The following is a 20,375-nucleotide window of genomic DNA, read 5'->3' as shown; positions in this document are numbered from 1 at the left end:
TTTAGAATGGTGCTCAGTACTCAAATAAGGCTTAACAAAATTCATCCATTCATGCACTAGCTAGTTATTCAATCTCAGTTGTGCCCTGAAGGAAAGGAAGCCTTATAACAATAAGATAAAACTATGCCAATACTGTGGGCTTCCCAGGTGGCACTGGTGGTAAAGAAGCCATCTGCCAATGTAGGAGACATAAAAGACACAGGCTCAATCCCTGGGTAGGGAACCTCCCCTGGAGGTGGGCATGGAAACCCACTCAGTATTCTTGCCAGAAGAATCCCAGGGACAGAGGAGCCTGGTAAGCTATGGTCCATAGGTTCGCAAAGAGTTGGACATGACTGAAGGGACTGAGCATGCACGCAAGCCAATACTGTCAACAAGTAAATCTATACCAACACTGTAAATAATAGTAATACAAGTAGGCACAGTTGTGGCTGCCAGAGATACAAAAGTGAAACAAAAGAGAAAGATCACTGCCTTGTGAAGCTTGCAAACCATAAACATGATGAATAAAGTAAGTCACATAAGAAGCTGGAAGGTGGTAAGTGCTTTAGGGAAAGTACGTAGAGCAGAGGGCAGGGCATCAGCAGTGCTGTGGGGCAGCTTTTACAGTTTGTTTAAATGGCTTGCTTTGCAGGGTAGACCCACTGAGGAGGTGGCAATTGAGCAAAGACTTGAAGAGATTGAGGGAGTGTGAGTTCCAGGCAGAGGAGACAGCTCTGGGGTCCTGAGGGGGTGTTTCTGGATTGTCTAGGCTCCTGTAATTGTTAGGGCCCTTTGCCCTTCTGGATTCAGGCTTACCTTACCCACTGTGCCCTTCCCACTCTCCCTGACTTCCCAGTGCTCCACCCTGAAAATGGCCACAACTTTACCCCTGTACCAATGGAAGTGAACACCTAAACCCTTGTATGGCTATTTCTCCCATTGCCCTCAGATCATTCTTTTCAACTTGGCAAGATAAGGAGGATTTGTTTTATTGGATTTTTTTCAAACTGGAAATTAATATCTTTTCTGATTATGAAAGTAATCTATAATTACTGCCTTTAAAATCTCAACAATGTAGACAAATAAGCTGAAAGAGAAATTTCTTGTTAATTCTCTTTGTCCTCCTTCTTCCCTCCTCATCAAAGACTGTATTATTGTTAAAGAGAAAACCATAAGCCCAAAATGGCATCACTTGTGCTACATAAGTAAAGTCCATAATACCAAACCTATACTACCTGCCTCAGTTCCAGTTTCTACCTTCCTCAGAAGTATAATTTTAATCAATCAGTTTGGAATTTTTTGGCTGGCACCAATGAGCTGATCTGTCATGGGGGCCCTCTCTATATCACCTCCCCTCTTTATCAAAGAAGAAGAGTCAATCTGCATGGCAAAGACCCCTGCAGTTCCCTTCCCCTAAAAGATGTCCTGGCCCCAAATAACCATTTTCTTCCCCTTTTGCTAAAGACTTCCCTGTTCTACCCTCATGTCTATGAAAACTTCTACTTTTTGCTTCCCTTCAGAGTGTCTTCTAGTTGTTAGATGGGACATTGTCTGGTCAGGAATAGTTGAATAAAGCCAGTTAGAGCTTCAGATTTATTGAGTTGAATTTATATATATATATAAATATATAAATACTGTGCTGTTGGAGAAGACTCTTGAGAGTCCCTTGGACTGCAAGGAGATCCAACCAGTCCATCCTAAAGGAGATCAGTCCTGGGTGTTCATTGGAAGGACTGATGCTGAAGCTGAAACTCCAATACTATGGCCACCTCATGAGAAGAGTTGACTAATTGGAAAAGACTCTGATGCTGGGAGGGACTGGGGGCAGGAGGAGAAGGCGACAACAGAGGATGAGATGGCTGGATGGCGTCACTGACTTGATGGACATGACTTTGAGTAGAGCTGGTGATGGACAGGGAGGCCTGGCATGCTGTGATTCATGGGGTCGCAAAGAGTCAGACACGACTGAGCAACTGAACTGAACTGATACTGTCACTATTTTCTGTGCACATACATTTAATAATTGTTGCTGTTGTTTTAATCGCTTAGTCATGTCTGACTCTTTTGCAATCCCATGGACTGTAGCCCACCAGGCTCCTCTGTCCATGGGATTTGCCAAGCAGGAATACTGGAGGGGGTTGCCTCCAGGGAATCTTCCCAACCCAGGGATAGAACTCATGTCTCCTGCATAGACAGATTCTTTACCACTGATCCACCTGGCAAGCTCAAATTTAATAATAGATATACTTTTAAAAACAAAAAAGGGACAATTTAAATATAACCTGATTTTTCCCACTTAACAGTATATTATGATTATTTTAAAACAGCAGACTATTCATAGAAGTACCATATCCTTTTATTATTTGTTTTTAACTTAATCAGGATGTTAAGTACAGAGCACTGGAAAATATTTATTATTTTAATGACAAAATATTTATTAAAAATAATTAATGGATTGGAATGTAAATCTTAAATAAGTGGCAGTGGATTCTGTTCATGTAATAAGTGACTGGAATATAAAATCTTTACGAGAATGTTGAAGTGAGTCTGATAGCTGGTAAAAACACTGATTCAAATTTGTAGATGTTTGAAGCTACAGTTCAGTTCAGTTCAGTCGCTCAGTCATGTCTGACTCTTTGCAATCCCATGGACTGCAGCACGCCAGGTCTCCGTGTCCATCACCAACTCCTGGAGCCTACTCAAACTCATGTCAGTTGAGTTGGTGATGCCATCCAACAATCTAATCCTCTGCTGTCCCCTTCTCCTCTCGCCTTCAATCTTTCCCAGCATCAGGGTCTTTTCCAATGAGTCAGTTCTTTGTATAAGGTGGCCAAAGGATTGGAGTTTCAGCTTCAGCATCTGTCCTTCCAATGGATATTCAGGACTGATTTCCTTTAAGACAAACCGGTTCTATCTCCTTGAAGCCCAAGGGACTCTCAAGAGTCTTCTCCAACCACAGTTCAAAAGCATCAATTCTTTGGCACTCAGCTTTTTTAATAGTCCAACTGTCACATCCATACATGACTAATGGAAAAACCATAGCATTGCCTAGATGGACCTTTGTTGGCAAAGTAATGTCTCTGCTTCTTAATATGCTGTCTAGGTTGGTCATAACTTTTCTTCTAAGGAGTAAGCGTCTTTTAATTTCATGGCTGCAGTCACCATCTGCAGTGATTTTGGAGCCCCCCCCCAAAATAAAGTCTGTCCCCCCCCCAAAATAAAAACTGTTTCCCTATCTATTTGCCATGAAGTGATAGGACCAGATGCCACGATCTTAGTTTTCTGAATGTTGAGCTTTAAGCCAACTTTTTCACTCTCCTCTTTCACTTTCATCAAGAGGCCCTTTAGTTTTTCTTCCCTTTCTGCCATAGGGGGGTGTCACCTGCATATCTGAGGTTATGGATATTTCTCCAGGCAATCTTGATTCCACTTTGTGTCTCATCCAGCCCAGCATTTTGCATGATGTACTCTGCATATAAGTTAAATAAGCAGGGTGACAATATACAGCCTTGACGTACTCCTTTCCTGATTTGCAACCAGTCTGTTCCATTTCCAGTTCTAACTATTGCTTCCTGACTTGCATACAGAGTCCTCAAGAGGCAGGTCAGGTGGTCTGGTATTCCCACCTCTTTCAGAATTTTCCACAGTTTGTTGTGATCCACACAATCAAAGGCTTTGGCATAGTCAATAAAGCAGAAATAGATGTTTTTCTGGAATTCTCTTGCTTTCTCGATGATCCAGCAGATGTTGGCAATTTGATCTCTGGTTCCTCTGCCTTTTCTAAAACCAATTTGAATATCTGGAAGTTCATGGTTTACATACTGTTGAAGCCTGGCTTGGAGAATTTTGAGCATTACTTTACTAGCAAGTGAGATGAGTGCAATTGTGTGGTAGTTTGGGCATTCTTTGGCATTGCCTTTCTTTGGGATTGGAATGAAAACTGACCTTTTCTGGTCCCATGGCCACTGCTGAGTCTTCCATATTTGCTGGCATATTGAGTGCAGAACTTTCACAGCATCATCTTTTAAAATTTGAAATAGTTCATCTGGAATTGCATCACCTCCACTAGCTTTGTTCATAGTGATGCTTTCTAAGGCCCACTTGACTTCACATTCCAGGATGTCTTGCTCTAGGTGAGTGATCACACCATCATGATTATCTGGGTCTGAAGATCTTTTTTGTATAGTTCTTCTGTGCATTCTTATCACCTCTTCTTAATATTTTCTGCTTCTGTTATGTCCATATCATTTCTGTCTTTTATTGAGCCCATTTTTGCATGAAATGTTCCCTTGGTATCTCTTATTTTCTTGAAGAGATCTCTAGTCTTTCCCATTCTGTTGTTTTCCTCTATTTCTTTGCACTGATCACTGAGGAAGGCTTTCTTATCTCTCCTTGCTATTCTTTGGAACTCTGCATTCAAATGGGTATATCTTTCCTTTTTTCCTTTGCTTTTCGGTTCTCTTCTTTTCACAGCTATTTGTAAGGCTTCCTCAGACAGCCATTTTGCTTCTTTGCATTTCTTTTTCTTGGGGATGGTGTTGATCCCTGTCTCCTGTACAATGTCACGAACCTCTGTCCATAGTTTATCAGGCACTCTGTCTATCAGATCTAATCCCTTGAATCTATTTCTCATTTCCACTGTATAATTGTAAGGGATTTGATTTAGGTCATACCTGAATGGCCTAGTCATTTTCCCTACTTTCTTCAATTTAAGTCTGAATTTGGCAATAAGGAGTTCATGATCTGAGCCACAGTCGGGTCCCCGTCTTGTTTTTGCTGACTGTATAGAGCTTCTCCATCTTTGGCTGCAAAGAATATAATCAATCTGATTTTGGCATTGACCATCTGGTGATGTCCACGTGTAGAGTCCTCTCTTGTGTTGCTGGAAGAGGGTGTTTGCTGTGACCAGTGTGTTCTCTTGGCAAAACTCTGTTAGCTTTTTCCCTGCTTCATTCTGTACGCCATGGCAAAAGTTGCTTGTTACTCCAGATGTTTCTTGAGTTCCTACTGTAGCATTCCAGTCCCCTATAATGAAAAGGACATCTTTTTTGCGTGTTAGTTTTAGAAGGTCTTGTAGGTCTTCATAGAATCGTTCAACTTCAGCTTCTTCAGCATTACTGGTCGGGGCATAGACTTGGATTACCGTGATATTAAGTGGTTTGCCTTGGAAATGAACAGAGATCATTCTGTCATTTATGAGATGGCATCCAAGTACTGCATTTTGGAATCTTTTGTTGACTATGATGGCTACTCCATTTCTTCTAAGGGATTCTTGCCACAGTAGTAGATATAATGGTAATCTGATTTAAATCCACCCATTCCAGTCCATTTTAGTTTGTTGATTCCTAAAATGTTGACATTCACTCTTGCCATCTCCTGTTTGACCACTTCCAATTTCCCTTGATACATGCACATAACAATCCCAGTTCCCATGCAATACTGCTCTTTACAGCATCAGACCTTGCTTCCATCACCAGTCACATCCACAACTGGGCTTTGTTTTTGCTTTCTCTCCATCTCTTCATTCTTTTTGGAGTTATTTCTCCACTTATCTCCAGTAGCATATTGGGCATGTACTGACCTGGGGAGTTCCTCTTTCAGTGTCCTATCTTTTTGCCTTTTCATACTGTTCATGGGGTTCTGAAGTGGTTTACCATTCCCTTCTCTGTGGACCACTTTTTGTCATAACTCTCCATCATGACCCATTCGTCTTGGGTGGCCCTTCACAGCATGGCTCATAGTTTCACTGAGTTAGACAAGACTGTAGTCCATGTGATCAATTGGTTAGTTTTCTGTTATTGTGGTTTTCAGTCTGTCTGCCCTTTGATGGAGAAGGATATGAGGCTTATGGAAGCTTCCTCATGGGAGAGACTAACTGAGCGGGAAACTGGGTCTTGTTCTGGTGGGGGAGGCCATGCTCAGTAAATCATTAATCCGATTTTCTGTTGATGGGTGGAGCTGTGTTCCCTCCCTGCTATTTACCTGGGGCCAAGCTATGGTGGAGGTAATGAAGATAATGGTGACCTCCTTCAAAAGATCCCATGCATGTACTGCTATACTCACTGCCCCCAACCCAGCAGCAGGCCATCACTGACCCATGCCTCTGCTGGAGACTCCTGGACACTCTCAGGCAAGTCTGGGTCAGACTTGTTGAAGCTATAACCTAGATTCAATTTGTTTTTGCTTTTCAATCTCAACTATAGTGGTTACCTTCCTCCTCTTAGCCTAATTTCTGACTGTCAAAATAACATGTTAAGCCTTTTGTATAATATATTTGCTTTGTCTGAAAGTTTCACATGGATGTTTTGGGGGAGTGGACATTTAGATGTGGAAGCTTGTCTTTCTAAATTTGAACCTCTGGGTTCCCAAGGTGATTGCAGCTTACACTTATGCACTATTTTGGTGTCAGTTCACCGATAAATCGTAGTAGTTAGGTCACAAATCTGGGGATGGGAGAAAGCATTCTACCAAGGCAGTTTTAGAACTTTTGTGATATTGATAATTTTGACCACTTTTTATTATACCAAGAAATTACAGTTGTCAGTGATAACTGACTGATAAACAAAAGGGTAACATTTCATTTCTTCCTAAGCTCATCAAAACCACACATTACATTTTTGTTACATAAACTCAAAATTATAAAAGAATTGTAATTACCTTTATTTTCTTTTTTAATTATTTCAGTCATAAACATTTCCTTTACTTTTTGGAACAATGACTGTTTATCTACTTCAGCATTGATTTTTATCAAAATGTTTTCTGGCTCTGTAAACCACTGCTCCAATGAAGGCCAGTTGTCCAGGAAGCCTACAATTCTGCAAAACCCAAATATCATATGAATATAATATCATGAATTATCTGAATATCACATACTGAATATATGACTATCACATACTGAATATATCATATATATCACATATCACATATGAATATCACATACTGATTGAAATGTTGGAGTAACATTAAGCATGATTTATCTGATGTACATGATGAAAAAACCAGCTGCCAACATATATGAAAAAAGCAACTTTAAGAAGTCTGCAGGCAATGAAATACATCCACTTTAAAGAAGATATCATTTTTAAGCAAACAGCAGCTTTACAAACAGTAATACTTCTTTATACATATATTAAAGCAACAATGTGTTAGGATTGAACAGTTTTATGTTAGAGTTGAAAAAATGAATGTGGAGTTCATTACTGTTTACTTAAAAATAAACCTGTTATTTAAGTATCTTCTGTATGTTGTGCCAACAAGGTAGAACATTAACTTATCCGTTTACTTTATCTTTTTTTGATTTTAAAAAATTTTTCGTGAAGTAATTTATTATCTTCCTCCTACCTTGTTTCTTCCAAACTTTACACACTTCCCAGAATCAACCAAATTGTTTGCCTAATCTGAAATCTGAATCCTAACTAATGATAAAAATTTAAACTTTGTTGGCACATCACACTTTAAAAGGATTTGTATTATGTTGTAATTTAATTTCTAAATATACCACATGAATTTATAATTCAATGTCTTAATTGTAATGCTCTAATTAAAAGCTAGCAAAATTATTATGAATTATAACATGAAGGGATTTTCATCTTGTTCTTTTGCTGTATGAAGGATGATTGTTATATCACATTTTAGAGGGTAATAACAGCTTTTTTGCACTATGTAAATACTAGTAGAGATTCTTCTGTAACTAATAAAATGATTATTGAAATGTAAAAAAAAAAAAAAATAAAAATAAAGAAGACATTATTTAATGCCAACTAGCCATATGTTTTGAGGTATAGGAAAGAGCAAGAGAAGATTTGGAAATTCTACCATTTCAGGAAACCTTTGATGTGGGTTTAGTTTTCTAAATGAAGTTCTAAGGAAACATCACCTGTACTTATAGTAGACTGAGTGCCCTTCTGCTGGCAGCTATAGCCTGAGCCACATAGGTTATCTACTTTTTCATAGATAGAGAAGTTCAAGAGACCCTTGAGTAAGTGTCGATGGTGGTGGTGGTTTAGTCAGTCACTAAGTCATGTCTGACTCTTGTGACCCCGTGGACTGTAGCCTACCAGACTCCTCTGTCCATGGAAATGTGCTTTACTCAAACATACTCATGGAATGAGTTTTGTCCTCTGAGAGTAGATAGGCTTCATGAATCAAATTCCTCTTTGTTGCCTCAACTCATGTTTTCAGAGTTCTCAAGTTTTCAAAACATTGTTTAACTTTGTCTAATTTTTCTCTTCCAATGAGCAAACTGCATACAACCAAAAGAATGCTTATTAAGCATTATTTCATTTTAGTTTTAGAACTACACTCTATACTCTGATGCCTAGATCTTTCGAATTCCAAGATCTTCATTGGCATTTGTTGAAAGAGAGCTGAATTAGGATTCCCTCTAATGAACCTGTAAGTTCATGTAGCCATAAAGGGAAATGTTGCTTGATTTAATTTTTTTTTCTGTGACTTTGATGACTTATACTCTGAATATAAAAGCTAGCACATAAATATTCCACTCAATATCAAAGCTACTTAGTTTTGTTTTACCTATAAAACAGTGAATGCTAGGAAATACATCTTCTCCCTAGATCTGATGATTCTAAACTGACTAGTTGTCAGTTTGTTCACAGGGCAAGAAACAAGAAGACAATGAGTTTTAAACTAACCTGTGCTGTATTTGATCTCTTAAATTCTGGTCCTCATCCATATCTTTGTTTTTAGCAGCTACACGCTGATTGATATCTTCATGAGGAGCCTCACTTGAAAATGCTTCAGCTATGATATTGAAATTACTTAGTTAGACAATCTGCTACACCAGTCAAAGTTGCAATAGCACTGCCAAAATATACCGATACAAAAAAGCCAAATGAATATGGTCCTCCTCTTTGGCTCAATATTAATTAAAATGTTTAACAAAATACTGAAAAAGTAAAGTATAGTTTTGGGGTCAGAATTCAAATTTCCCTTAGAAATTAGGAGTTGGAGGTAAAATACAACATTTAAGAGGAGCTCTAGTTTCAAGGTAGAACATCTTGGGATTGACCATGAAGAGAAGGTACTGAAAAATGATGGTTTGTTATAAATAACAAACAAGGAAGCAATTAGAAAATCAACACCATGATGTAAAAATTAAGAATGAAATAACAGGGTAGCCATAAAGTCAAATATGCAAGTTATTTGTCAATATTATATTAGAACACAATAATTTATCTTTCTAGACTTTATAATTTTTCCCTGTAGAAGAGACAGAAAGGAACATATCACAGGAGACTGAAGCCAAAACCAATTTCAACTCCTCTGATTGAGTCCTAGCAAGGATTAAGAAACAATGTCCAGAATACTTATGAATTCAGAATAGATGGAAAATCATAAAGAGGGAAAGAAAGCCTTGAACTAGATTAAAAGGAACTAGATTACTCAGTTAATGCAAGAGAACACTGAAGAGCAAATTAACAGCACTCAAAAAGATGGAGGCCCCTCACAGGATACAGCAATCAATTGTCCTCCATTTATATTCATGATAGAAAAAGAGGAAATTAGTTCAGAAAACAGAATATGCTTTTAGGTTATTCAGAAAACCCAAAGATGCTGACGACAATGAGCGATGGAAGAAGACTGTGGGAACTATCAAGAACCATCTGATGGTCAATAGCTCATTTTGTCAAGGACTTCAGAACATGTATCAGCATTCGTCTCTCCCCAGATTGCACCCAGGCTTTGGCCCCTTCCTCTTCTCTCCACTTCACTAACATGGCCACATCTTGGATTTCTTGGTCACCTCGAATGGCTCCACCTCTAGAACGGCCCCATCTCTACAATATTAATGATCTATACCCTTATCATTTGTCTTGCCAGCACTCCTCTATAGTTGGTGAATCTCTATGACCCATCCCCCTAAATTTGTACATCATTTTCCCCAAATTGACAAGCACTATCCTGACTTGATTTTATTATTTTAGCAAACCTGAGTTGCACGGTTGAACATTTCAACTTCTCTCCCTCATCCGACAGCTTCAGTTTATATCTTTCTGCTGCATCAGCCTTAGATGATATCCATCTCTCTTTCTGACTTGTAACCTCACTGACTATCTGGCTCAAAAATCAGCTGAGCTCTTTCATATAAGTGTACCTTTCCTAAAACAGGGTGTGAGGGGGAGAGAGACAGAGATGAGAAAGAGACACAGAGGGAGAGAGAAAAAGGAATACTAAAACAATAATGATAAAAATATCCTGTTTCCATAGTTCTTCCCTTTTGTTCAGAGACAAGTTTCTTGAGTGGATCTTTTTTTTTTTCTTTTCTTTTCTTTTTTTAATTTTTTTAAAATTTATTTATTTATTTTTAATTTTTACTTTACAATTCTGTATTGGTTTTGGCATAGATTGACATGAATCCTTTACTCACACTCTCCACCTCCTCACCCCCATTCACACTCCGTTCCATAGCAATCCATCCCTTCCTGTCCCCCACTCCATTGAAACAGCTCTCCTTCTGGTCACCAAAGACATCAACCCAATGGAAATGTTTCAGTCTTGGTCTTACTTGATTTATAGGGAAAATTTAGCACACGGTTCTTAAATGTTTTCACTCACACAGTCAGCTCTCCATATCAGTGGAGTCAACCAACAACAGATTGAAAATATTTGGAATAATAATTCCAGAAAGGGCCCAAAAGCAAAACTAGATTCTTCCAGGTGTGGCAACTATATAGCAGTCACATTGTATTAGGTATTATAAGTAATCTAGAGATGATTTAAAGTATACAGGAGGATGTGCATAGGTTATATGTAAGTCTCATATCATTTTATATAAGAGACTGATGCATCCTTGGATTTTGGTTGCTCATGTGTGTCTGTTTGCAACCCCATGGACTATAGCCTGCCAGACTCCTCTGTCCATGGGAATTCTCCAGGCAGGAATACTGGAGTGTGTTGCCATGCCCTCCTCTTGGTATCCAAATGGGTTCTGGAATTAATCCCCTGTGAATACTAAGGGAAGACTGTAGTACATTATTTTATATCCACAACAAAACTTGTAAAGTAGGACTGTGATTCTGAAATTGGCCCCAAATGGTATAGTTTATAAATGAAAGAAAAAGCATTTGATTCCAGTTATCTCACTCCAAGTTCTGAATTTCTTTTTAAATTTGCAAACTGCTTATTGAACTATACCTTCCTGAAAGCATGCATATGTGAATATACAGCTCAGTGGCTTCCCAAACTGAAAATAGGATAAATAGCACCAAGATCAAGAAATAAACATTCTCAGCCCTTATCATATCTTGAAAAAAAGTTGGATTGCTTTGAGTTGTAGGCTCTGTTCTGCCAATAAACAGCCATGGATTGGCAGTATTCTTCACCTATCCTCAGATATCCTTGAACAAGAATAGGAAGTTAGCTGAACAATCATCACTACTGTCAGTATAGCCCCTACTTCTTTGTATGGAGAGAAGTAAATTCTCCCTTTTGGAATTCGATGGACAGCATTCAATATAAAGTACTGTGCTCAAGAGCTGAAGTGGTATCTAATGGTTTTGTCCTTTTATTTAAATAAACAGTGAAAGGAAGATCTCAAAATTATACAAACTCAAAATAAGGAAGAGTCAAGTGCTCATGCTGTAAATGTCCACCTATAAATATAGGAGGAAATGATTCCCTAAGTCTCTCTTAGCCACAAATGTCATTATATTAGTTGTAACAGCAAACATATTGTACATATACAATGTACAATAACATCATCTAATTCTTTAATTAATGAGGGAATCAGCAAGATATTACAACTAGTTCAAATGAAAATCTGAATAAGAGACATATTCACAGACAGGAATGATAAAATAGATGGTAATAGATGAAAAAACTGGTTACTATGTATAGAACAAGGTCATACTTGAAATTATCTTTTTCAGCATATAGAAATTAACTATCTTAATTGAATAAAATTCATTTGTATGTCTATGGACAAGAATCATTTGAATTACCACAATTTTCTACAATTTATGATTATAGAAGAGATGAGTTAAGCCAGTGAAAGGTACAGAATGCTATGAAACCAAATACTCCAAGGGGTCCCATAGACAATACTCAGTCTTCTATTGAAAGAATATCCAATAATCTTTTGTTCATTTCAAAGTCTTCCACTGTTTTTCCTGATGTGTTTCCTGATGTCCTGCTACTATTGTTCCTGATGGATGTACCAGATTCTATACTGTTTAACATTTATCTCATTTAATATATGTGAGACAATAAAAAATGTATATGTGGATTTTGTCTCCTGACACAGAGCTTTGAAAACCCTTGTAATTTCCTATAGTGGTAAGAGGAGGGTTTTTATATTATTATTATTCATAATAAGCCTCTTTCAACCTTATCTGAGTTTATGCCAAAGAGGTGACTCTTGGGAGGGTAGAGCCCTTCTGCCTGAGCAACCAGCTGACCACAGAGTAGAACTTTCAGTCCTCTCCCCTGGTTTCTAGGGATGGGAAGATGCTAGAGGCTGATCACCAATGCTCAATTATATAGTCAGTCATACCTACATAATGGAACTCCCATAACAACTCTAAAGAAGGGGTTCAGAGAGCTTGTGGGTTGGTGAATGCATCCATGTGCCAGGCGTGTGTCACACACCAGGCTCCACGGGGGAAAGGCCTGAGCTTGGAATTCTTCCAGATTCTGCCCTGTGTACCCCTTCAACTGGCTGCTCATTTGTATCTTCTATGTCAGTCTTTACAACAAAACGGTAATAGTAAGTAGAGTGCTGCCCTGAGTTCTGTGAGTCATTACAGATAATTATAGATAATCTATCAGACCTGAGGAGGGGTCATGGAAACCCCTAATTTATAGTCAAGTCAGACAGAAGCGTGGGTAACCTGGGGATTCACTGCATTGAGGCAGACATCTGAAGTGGGAAGAAGTCTTGTGGGACTGAGCCAACTGTGAAAATCTGTGACGACTCTGGGAAGTTACCGCTAGGATTGAATTAAATTCTAGGACATCCACTTGGTGTTTATTAAGAACTGAAGAACTGGGTGGTATGGAAAACCCATACTCCTTTGGTGTCAGAAGTGTTGTGAGTAATGAAACAGTTTTCCTTGAATTATCCAGTAATAATGCAATGAGCCATTCTATTATATATATTGTGAGATGGAGGTTTAGAAGAAAGAATTAGCTTTCCAAAGGTCAAATGCCTAATAACTTGCAAAGCTAAGAATGTGTGCTTTTATTCATAACTACTTAATTTATGGAATAAAGTGATATTTCCATCTCAACAATGAAAAGTAGTTAAACCATGAATGTTGGCAAACCTATTTGACCTCATGATGTAAGGACTTCAGTCAACTGATAACTGCTCCTCAGTTAATACACAATCCAAGGGAAGGATGTTAGCAATCCTTGCTTGTAGCCCCAGTGTGGTTCATGAACTTCACTAGAGTAACACACCAAGATATACTAAGTAGCCATGAGAAGCTCCTTCATTTATGCAAGTCTCAAAGAGGGCACCTCAGGGCCAGGGGAGCTGCCAAGTTGAGGGAAGGGTTGAATGAGATGCTTGCGATTACCATGGAATTCTCTACTAGCTTCAGGTTTGGGCTAGAGTGCTGAATTCAGACAGAGCAGGAGGCAACTAAGCTGTGCTAGGTAATTCTTTGGAAGTCTGAAATGGATTCTTTATTATCCACTTACAATTGTAAATGGGAATATTCACCATTTCAAAGAAAAAGAAAGAACTCTGAATTACATAAAAAGACATTTTTAGAAAAGCGTCCAGCTTACCCATGATGTCATTCATGCGATTCAGTGAGGAATTATCTGAAATGTCTAATAACATGACAAAATCAAATGCAGAAGGGGGAAGAGGCACTTCTTTGGAAGCTGTAGGGTCAACAGCTAACGTGGATATTTGTGATTTCTTTCCCTCCAGTTCTATGAGGTTTCTGTTGTAGCCTGTGAGTGCTTCCTCCAGAAGCTTTGCTTGGTTTAATGTCATTGGAAAGCCATCCAGGATCCAGCCTTTATACATAGGTATCTGACTAAATTAAAGAAAGGACAAATAATTAATAGTTTGATAGATACAAATCCCTTTAGAAATAATAACACAATGAATCTTGCCTTTATCTTGCTTTCAACTCCATAGTAACCTCTTTCTGCATAAATTTTACTTCTTTACAGCCAAAATTGGGCTTGCTGGTGGCACTGATGGTAAAGAATCTGCCTGCCAGTGCAGAAGCCACAGGAGACTTGGGTTCCATCCCTGGGTCGGGAAAGTTACCTGGAGGAGGCACGGCAACCCACTCCAGTGTTCTTGCCTGGAGAATCCCAGGGACAGAGGAGCCTGGCGGGCTACAGTCCATAGGGCTGCAAAGAGTTGGACATGACTGGAGCAACTTAGCATGCACACACAGACATTAGGCTTCCTATTGTACCACAAACACTGCCTTGCTCAAAATCCCTCTGTGGGTCCCTGCTGCCCTCCAAATCTATTCCAGAACCCACAACGTGGTGTTTAAAATGAACTAGCCACAACTTGCTCCCCTATAACCTCTCTCACAATTCTGAACCATTCACTTTGAACACACCAATCTCCTCACTGTTCAGTTCAGTTCAGTTCAGTCACTCAGTCGTGTCCGATTCTTTGCGACCCCATGAATTGTAGCACGCCAGGCCTCCCTGTCCATCACTATTTCCCAGAGTTCACTCAGACTCATTTCCATCGAGTCAGTGATGCCATGCAGCCATCTCATCCTTGGTCGTCCCCTTCTCCTCCTGCCCCCAATCCCTCCCAACATCAGAGTCTTTTCCAATGAGTCAACTCTTCGCATGAGGTGGCCAAAGTACTGGAGTTTCAGCTTTGGCATCATTCCTTCCAAAGAAATCCCGGGGCTGATCTCCTTCAGAATGGACTGGTTGGATCTCCTTGCAGTCCAAGGGACTCTCAAGAGTCTTCTCCAACTCCTCACTCTTACATGAATATAAATAGTACTTTCTAGCTGCGTTCATAGGCTGTTCCTCTTTAGAACATTAATTTCCTCCTTTATACAGCAGTATAACATAACATACCTCACAGGATGCTGGTGAGGATGAACTGAAATAACACATTTTAAGAACTCAGCACAGAATTTAGCATATGGTGGGAACTCATATCGCCAACCTGGAAGGTTCTTCCTACCCCACTCAATCCACCGTGGAGCCTTAACAGCCTGCTTTGAACTCCTTTGGATTCTTGTTCACTTCCTCACACAACTGGTTAACTCTTACGTTTCTTGACTTAGAAAAATTCAAGTGAATCTTCTTTATCTCAATTAAATTCTAAGTTGCTGAAATGTAAGGATCACTTCTTCAGTTTTTGCATTGTGTCATATCCTTTAAAGAGAATAGGTGCTCCAAAAACTATTATTTTAGTTCTTTAAATTGGAACACAACTTCAACTTTGCTCTTGCAAAATCCTTAAATTATGTAAAATTAAGACTTTGACTTTTGGGTGAAAAATTATAATTTCATTTCTTTCTCCATTATAACTCATTTAAACACTTAGAATTCCCTTTCTAAAGGTTTGGAAGTGTGTTTTGGTGCCGGTGTGTTTTGGTGACAGTGTGGCAAGGAAGGAATGGGAAAACTCAAGTTCAGAGAGCTTTAATTAATTACTTGTTCAAAGTCACAAAACTGCAAGTGACCCCAAATCTAGTGATCTTTCCACAGTATCAAGCTGCCTTCAGGTCACTGCTTCTATTACTATTAGGCTATGAAGGGCAAGGAAAGCCTGCTTTTTGATTTTATGGCTTTTTCAGAGCATGTAAGCATTCTGCAGAGAATGGGATTATTAATTCATTGGCCTCAGTCTGAGGAGAAGAAACTTCTTGAGCATTTTACCAGATCTGAGGAACCTTCTCCCACCTCCTGTCTCAGGAGCTACTTCAAGGGGAGGAGGCGGCCAAGGCCATGCTTGTCAGGCCGTAGTATGAGGACACCAGATGACAGGGAATGAGGAGACTTCCACTTTGGCTATGCCACTAACCAGACATGTGACTGGACTGCCCGACTGAACTGCCATGCCTTCCTTTCCTCATCGAAGAAGGATGCACTCGGATTAAATGGAAGGCTCTCAGGCTGATGGCAGTTCTCTGAACATGTCTCAGGGGCATGGTGGAGGGTGGTAGTGAGAAGGTAGCAGAGTTGTGAGGGTGGGGTGTAGACAGTCCAACTCCATGGAAACCAAAGCTAAGATTCATTTTAGAGCTGATGCTCTTCATTCACAATTTTCTTTGAATGATGAACGCCATGGCTAAAACATGTTTTATTCCAGTTTTTGAAAAATGCTGCAACTGTTAGAATGCAATCTCTTCCAGCTTTGGGAATGGCCAACTGTGGCCAAGTTTCTTCAAAAAAGCAATCAGTCCAAGATATATCACCACTGAGAGGCAACTTAAACCTTGAATGAAGCCTCTTAAGGAAACTCGAAAAGGAGAGTCCATTGCAGATGCCCAGGAAAAATTCTCCAAAGCCTCCTGTCCTCATTCTCTTGGTCATAATGTTTCCCAAGCAGCACAGCCCCCAACCCCTCACCCACTTGATGCTCTGCAAAGGTCTTTCACAAGAGCCTTTTTTATTTCTTTTTCCATCCTGCTCTGCCTCATTTCTTTATTGCATGAATTAATTAACTGAGACCCTATGGCTTTTTGAAATTTCTCTCTTTTCTCAATTGTAAAGGAGGGCTGACGAGAATCCTTTTTTTCTTAGAAAGGAGGAATCATAAAATTATAGCCTATTTAAATTTTTTCTTTACCCTATCACACATCACCTCTGTGCTATGCATATGCTATTTCTTGCCTGTGCAACCTCTACTTTCTCCTTGCCTTCCTACCTTGTGCTGCCTGGCCTTTGGACCCCTGGGGTCACTCTCTCCTCCAGAAACACAAAATGAGGAAGCACTTTGGCCCAAAGCCATATAGTGAGGGTTTCTCCTCTCCCAAACCTGTCCTGTGGCTTTTCCAATTGTCTAATTTCTCCTTGAATTCCCCATACAGAATAGAACTTGGGACTTCCCTGATGGTCCAGTGGTTGAGAATCTGCCTCCCAATGCAGGACACATGGGTTCCATCCCTGTTCAGGGAACTAAGATCTCGTATACCCTGGGGTAACTAAGACCAAGAATCACAAGGAAGACTCAGCACAGCCAAAAAAAAAGAAAATAGAACCTAACTTGAATTCCGGTCTGGGTGAGTGAAGTCAAGTTTGAAAAAGGGAAGAAAGTGAAATACAGACATGAAAATCACAAAATACATCTTTTTCTTTCTGTATGTATTCATTAGATATTAAAAATTAAAATGACTTCTATATTATTCTTTAAAGCTCTACCTGCTAATATATTAAATAGACATAAGAAAGAAATTATGGTACATAGATACATACTTAATGGCATTTACCATGATGCTGACTAGCAATATATCAGATATGCTCTTTCCTTTCTTCAGCAGCATTTCTGATTTTGCACCAAGCTGAGCACGCACAGTGAGCTGTGAAAATAAACAAGGAATGGTAGGGAAGAGCTTATTTAAAAGTCAGATTCTAAATATCTGGAGGGGAAAAAAAATTAAATGGTCATGTCCTCTGGTGAATACCTTGATCCTTTAGTACAATTCTGGAATCCAGCAAGCAGTTAAGGAAAATGTATATACAGATTTGGGAGTTCCTCCTCTAGCTCCCTCCTTTACAAGATTTTCCTCTTTAATTCTTAGCTGCTCTGGTGTCCCCAGATTTCATCTTCTAATATGTTAAATCAAAGAGATTGGGGCTTTCGGCTTGAGTTCTAGTCACTCATGCCACGAAGAGGCAGCATGCCTCCTGGGGTGACCTGTGCAAGCCTGACTTTTGCCCACTGAAGTTCTCTTCTATCAATGGTCAAATCTGATATATTTCTGCCTTCTCCGTTATAGTTTATTATAAGATGTTAAATATAGTTCTCTATTCTACACAATAAATCTTTGTTGTTTACTTTATATACAATAGCATACATCTGTTAATCCCATACTCCCACATTATCCCTCCCCTATCTTCCTCTCTGGCAACCATAAGTTTGTTTTCTAAGTCTGCAAGTTATTTCTGTTTTATATATAAATTCATTTGATAGAATATAATATTTGTCTTTCTCTGACTTACCTCACCTATTATGATAATCTCTAGGTCTTTCCATGTTGTTGCAAATGGCATTATTTCATTCTTTTCTATGGCTGAATATACTGTTTGCTTTTCTGATGCCTGATTTTGGCCCTCAGATAATTAGCTTTTCTATTTTTTCCAGCATTTATATTGTTATATGAACAGAACATCCCAAGCGTCTATTCTGAACTCAGCCACTAGAGTGAGCATTTTATGAGTCAAATGATACTATATGCTAGTGTGCTCAACTCTTTGCAACCGCGTGGACTGTAGGCCACCAGGCTCCTCTGTCCATGGGATTTCCCAGGCAAGAATACTGGAATAGGTTGCCGTTTCCTATTCCAGTCCCTTTCCAATCTAGGGACTGAAATCATGTCCCTTGTGTCTCCTGCATTGCAGGCAGATTCTTTACCTGCTGAGCCATCGGGGAAGTCTCTGTTTAAACCCTGCAAAGGCTCCCCTGTACTCTCAATGTCCTCATCATGGCCTCCATGACTCTGGCTGACCTGATTCCTCTCCCTTCCTGCTCATCTCTCTAACCTCCTCACTTCTCTTCCCCTACCTTGCTGCACAAGCACCTTTTTGCCTCAAGGCTATCATTCAGCTCTTCTGGTGACCTGAAATGGTTCCCCAGAGCCAGGGGTGATTCTGTCAATCTTCTTTCAATCTGTTTAAACCTCACTCTCTCAAAGCGATCTCCCTTACTCTACTTTTTCTTTTCTTTTCTGTTCATATAAATTCATTTAAATATGAGTTTATGGTCCCTCTCTTTTAGACTGTAAATTCCTTAAAGCTTGGGAACCCTGTCACTTTTGTTCACTGATATACACACCCCCTCAGATTACAACAATACATGGAACAAAGTATGCCCTTAGAACTGAATTGAATATGGAATGCAGGAGATCTGTAACTCAGTAAATGTAAATATAAAAGTATATTTAGCCTTTATGCTAATTTATATTTCAAAAATACAGAAAAAAAATTATAAGCCCCTTTTGATCATTTTCTCTAAACTCATTTTTCTCCCTATATGTCATCATGTTTATAGCTTGGTGTATATTCTTCCAAAACTTTTTCTATCTTAAAGCAGTTTTGAAATCTAAAATATTATAAAATTGATTTCCTTGGGGAAAAAACAATAAATTAAAAGATATACTTTTATTTATTTACTTTAATTATATTTAATAAAATCCCACTTGATTAATCTGACCATTCTATTTGACCATTATATTTCCATATACAGTAAAGCAATCCTATATATGGAAATATTAGTTTTCATTAAAAGCAATAGTTGGCAAATTGTTGTAAGCATTTTTTAAGGGATTAATGAAAAATTCTGCATAGTCACCAATAAGTCTAAGGATAAATCCTGGAAAAAATTTAAAGATAAAGAGATTGTGAAAGAAATAAAAATAATAAATTGAGTGGTAAAGAAAAACACATCAATAAAAATTTGGTATAAGTCTAAAATTTTTAAAACCATGTGTTAACTTTCTTACCGGGCACAACTGAAAGCAATTTCCACTGCTTTAGATACAAACTATATTAAAGATACAAAAAATATCAAATAAACTCAGGTTTAGTATTTCATCATCAGGTTTAAGCCAAAGAGAAACACATTGCTATTTCATATGAAGATGAAAATGCTACGAAAAGGCTATGAATCATAACACATTTCAATATGCTAGTAGCCAAAATTAGATTATAGTACTTACTTCAGAGAAACTATCACTCGCTACGACTTCTTCAGCTTTTACTGCTTTTCTAGCATCGGTATCTAGCAATGGAAAAAATGATGAGAACATACTCCGGTACTGACAACTAACAGCCATGTTAGTATTTGACCATCTGTGGTTTTGGACTTGTGAGTTATTGGATTCAGCTGTGTCTGAGATACGCAGAGGAAGGAAGTAAAAGCAGCAGCCCAGCATGGCATTTACCTTCATTTCACAACATTAAATCCTGGCCACTGTGTGGCTCCATGTTTTCTACTTGTTTTCTTCCAGTGTGGCTCACTCAAAACAATATCATTAGAAATACCTTAGTACAGTTTCTCTTCTTGGAAAACAAGCCAAAAATATAATTAGTTAACTATATCTTTACTTTCCTGTATTCTTCCCTGGAGAATCCCACAGACAGAGGAGCCTGGCAGGCTACAGTCCATGAGGTCGCAAAGAGCTGGACACGACTAAGTGATTTTCATGTTCACATTACTTTCCTGGGTTATCAAATTATAGGTAATAAACATGTCTGAAGGTGGA

General features: G+C 38.8%; 1 protein-coding gene across 8 annotated transcripts in view; it reads right to left on the bottom strand.

Annotated features, from left to right (window-relative positions):
• SPEF2 (sperm flagellar 2) overlaps positions 1 to 20,375 on the bottom strand; it is a 196,945-nt gene that overhangs the window by 106,585 nt on the left and 69,985 nt on the right. For all 8 annotated transcript variants that reach the window (XR_005724763.1, XR_005724762.1, XR_005724765.1 and 5 more), the window contains 5 exons: positions 19,830 to 19,891; positions 17,368 to 17,471; positions 13,735 to 13,991; positions 8,634 to 8,742; positions 6,640 to 6,797 (listed from right to left, as the gene is read on the bottom strand). Coding sequence is in view for 3 of the 8 variants with exons in the window: in XM_040262317.1 (XP_040118251.1) it covers positions 6,640 to 6,797; positions 8,634 to 8,742; positions 13,735 to 13,991; positions 17,368 to 17,471; positions 19,830 to 19,891 (690 nt within the window). In the remaining 5 variants the exon portion in view is untranslated. The remainder of the gene's footprint in view (positions 1 to 6,639; positions 6,798 to 8,633; positions 8,743 to 13,734; positions 13,992 to 17,367; positions 17,472 to 19,829; positions 19,892 to 20,375) is intronic.

The sequence above is a fragment of the Oryx dammah genome, unplaced genomic scaffold (assembly GCF_014754425.2).
Source record: "Oryx dammah isolate SB20612 unplaced genomic scaffold, SCBI_Odam_1.1 HiC_scaffold_20, whole genome shotgun sequence".
Classification (NCBI taxonomy): Eukaryota; Metazoa; Chordata; class Mammalia; order Artiodactyla; family Bovidae; genus Oryx; species Oryx dammah.
Note: the sequence above shows the minus strand (reverse complement) of the source record. Positions and strands in the feature narration are given on the sequence as shown.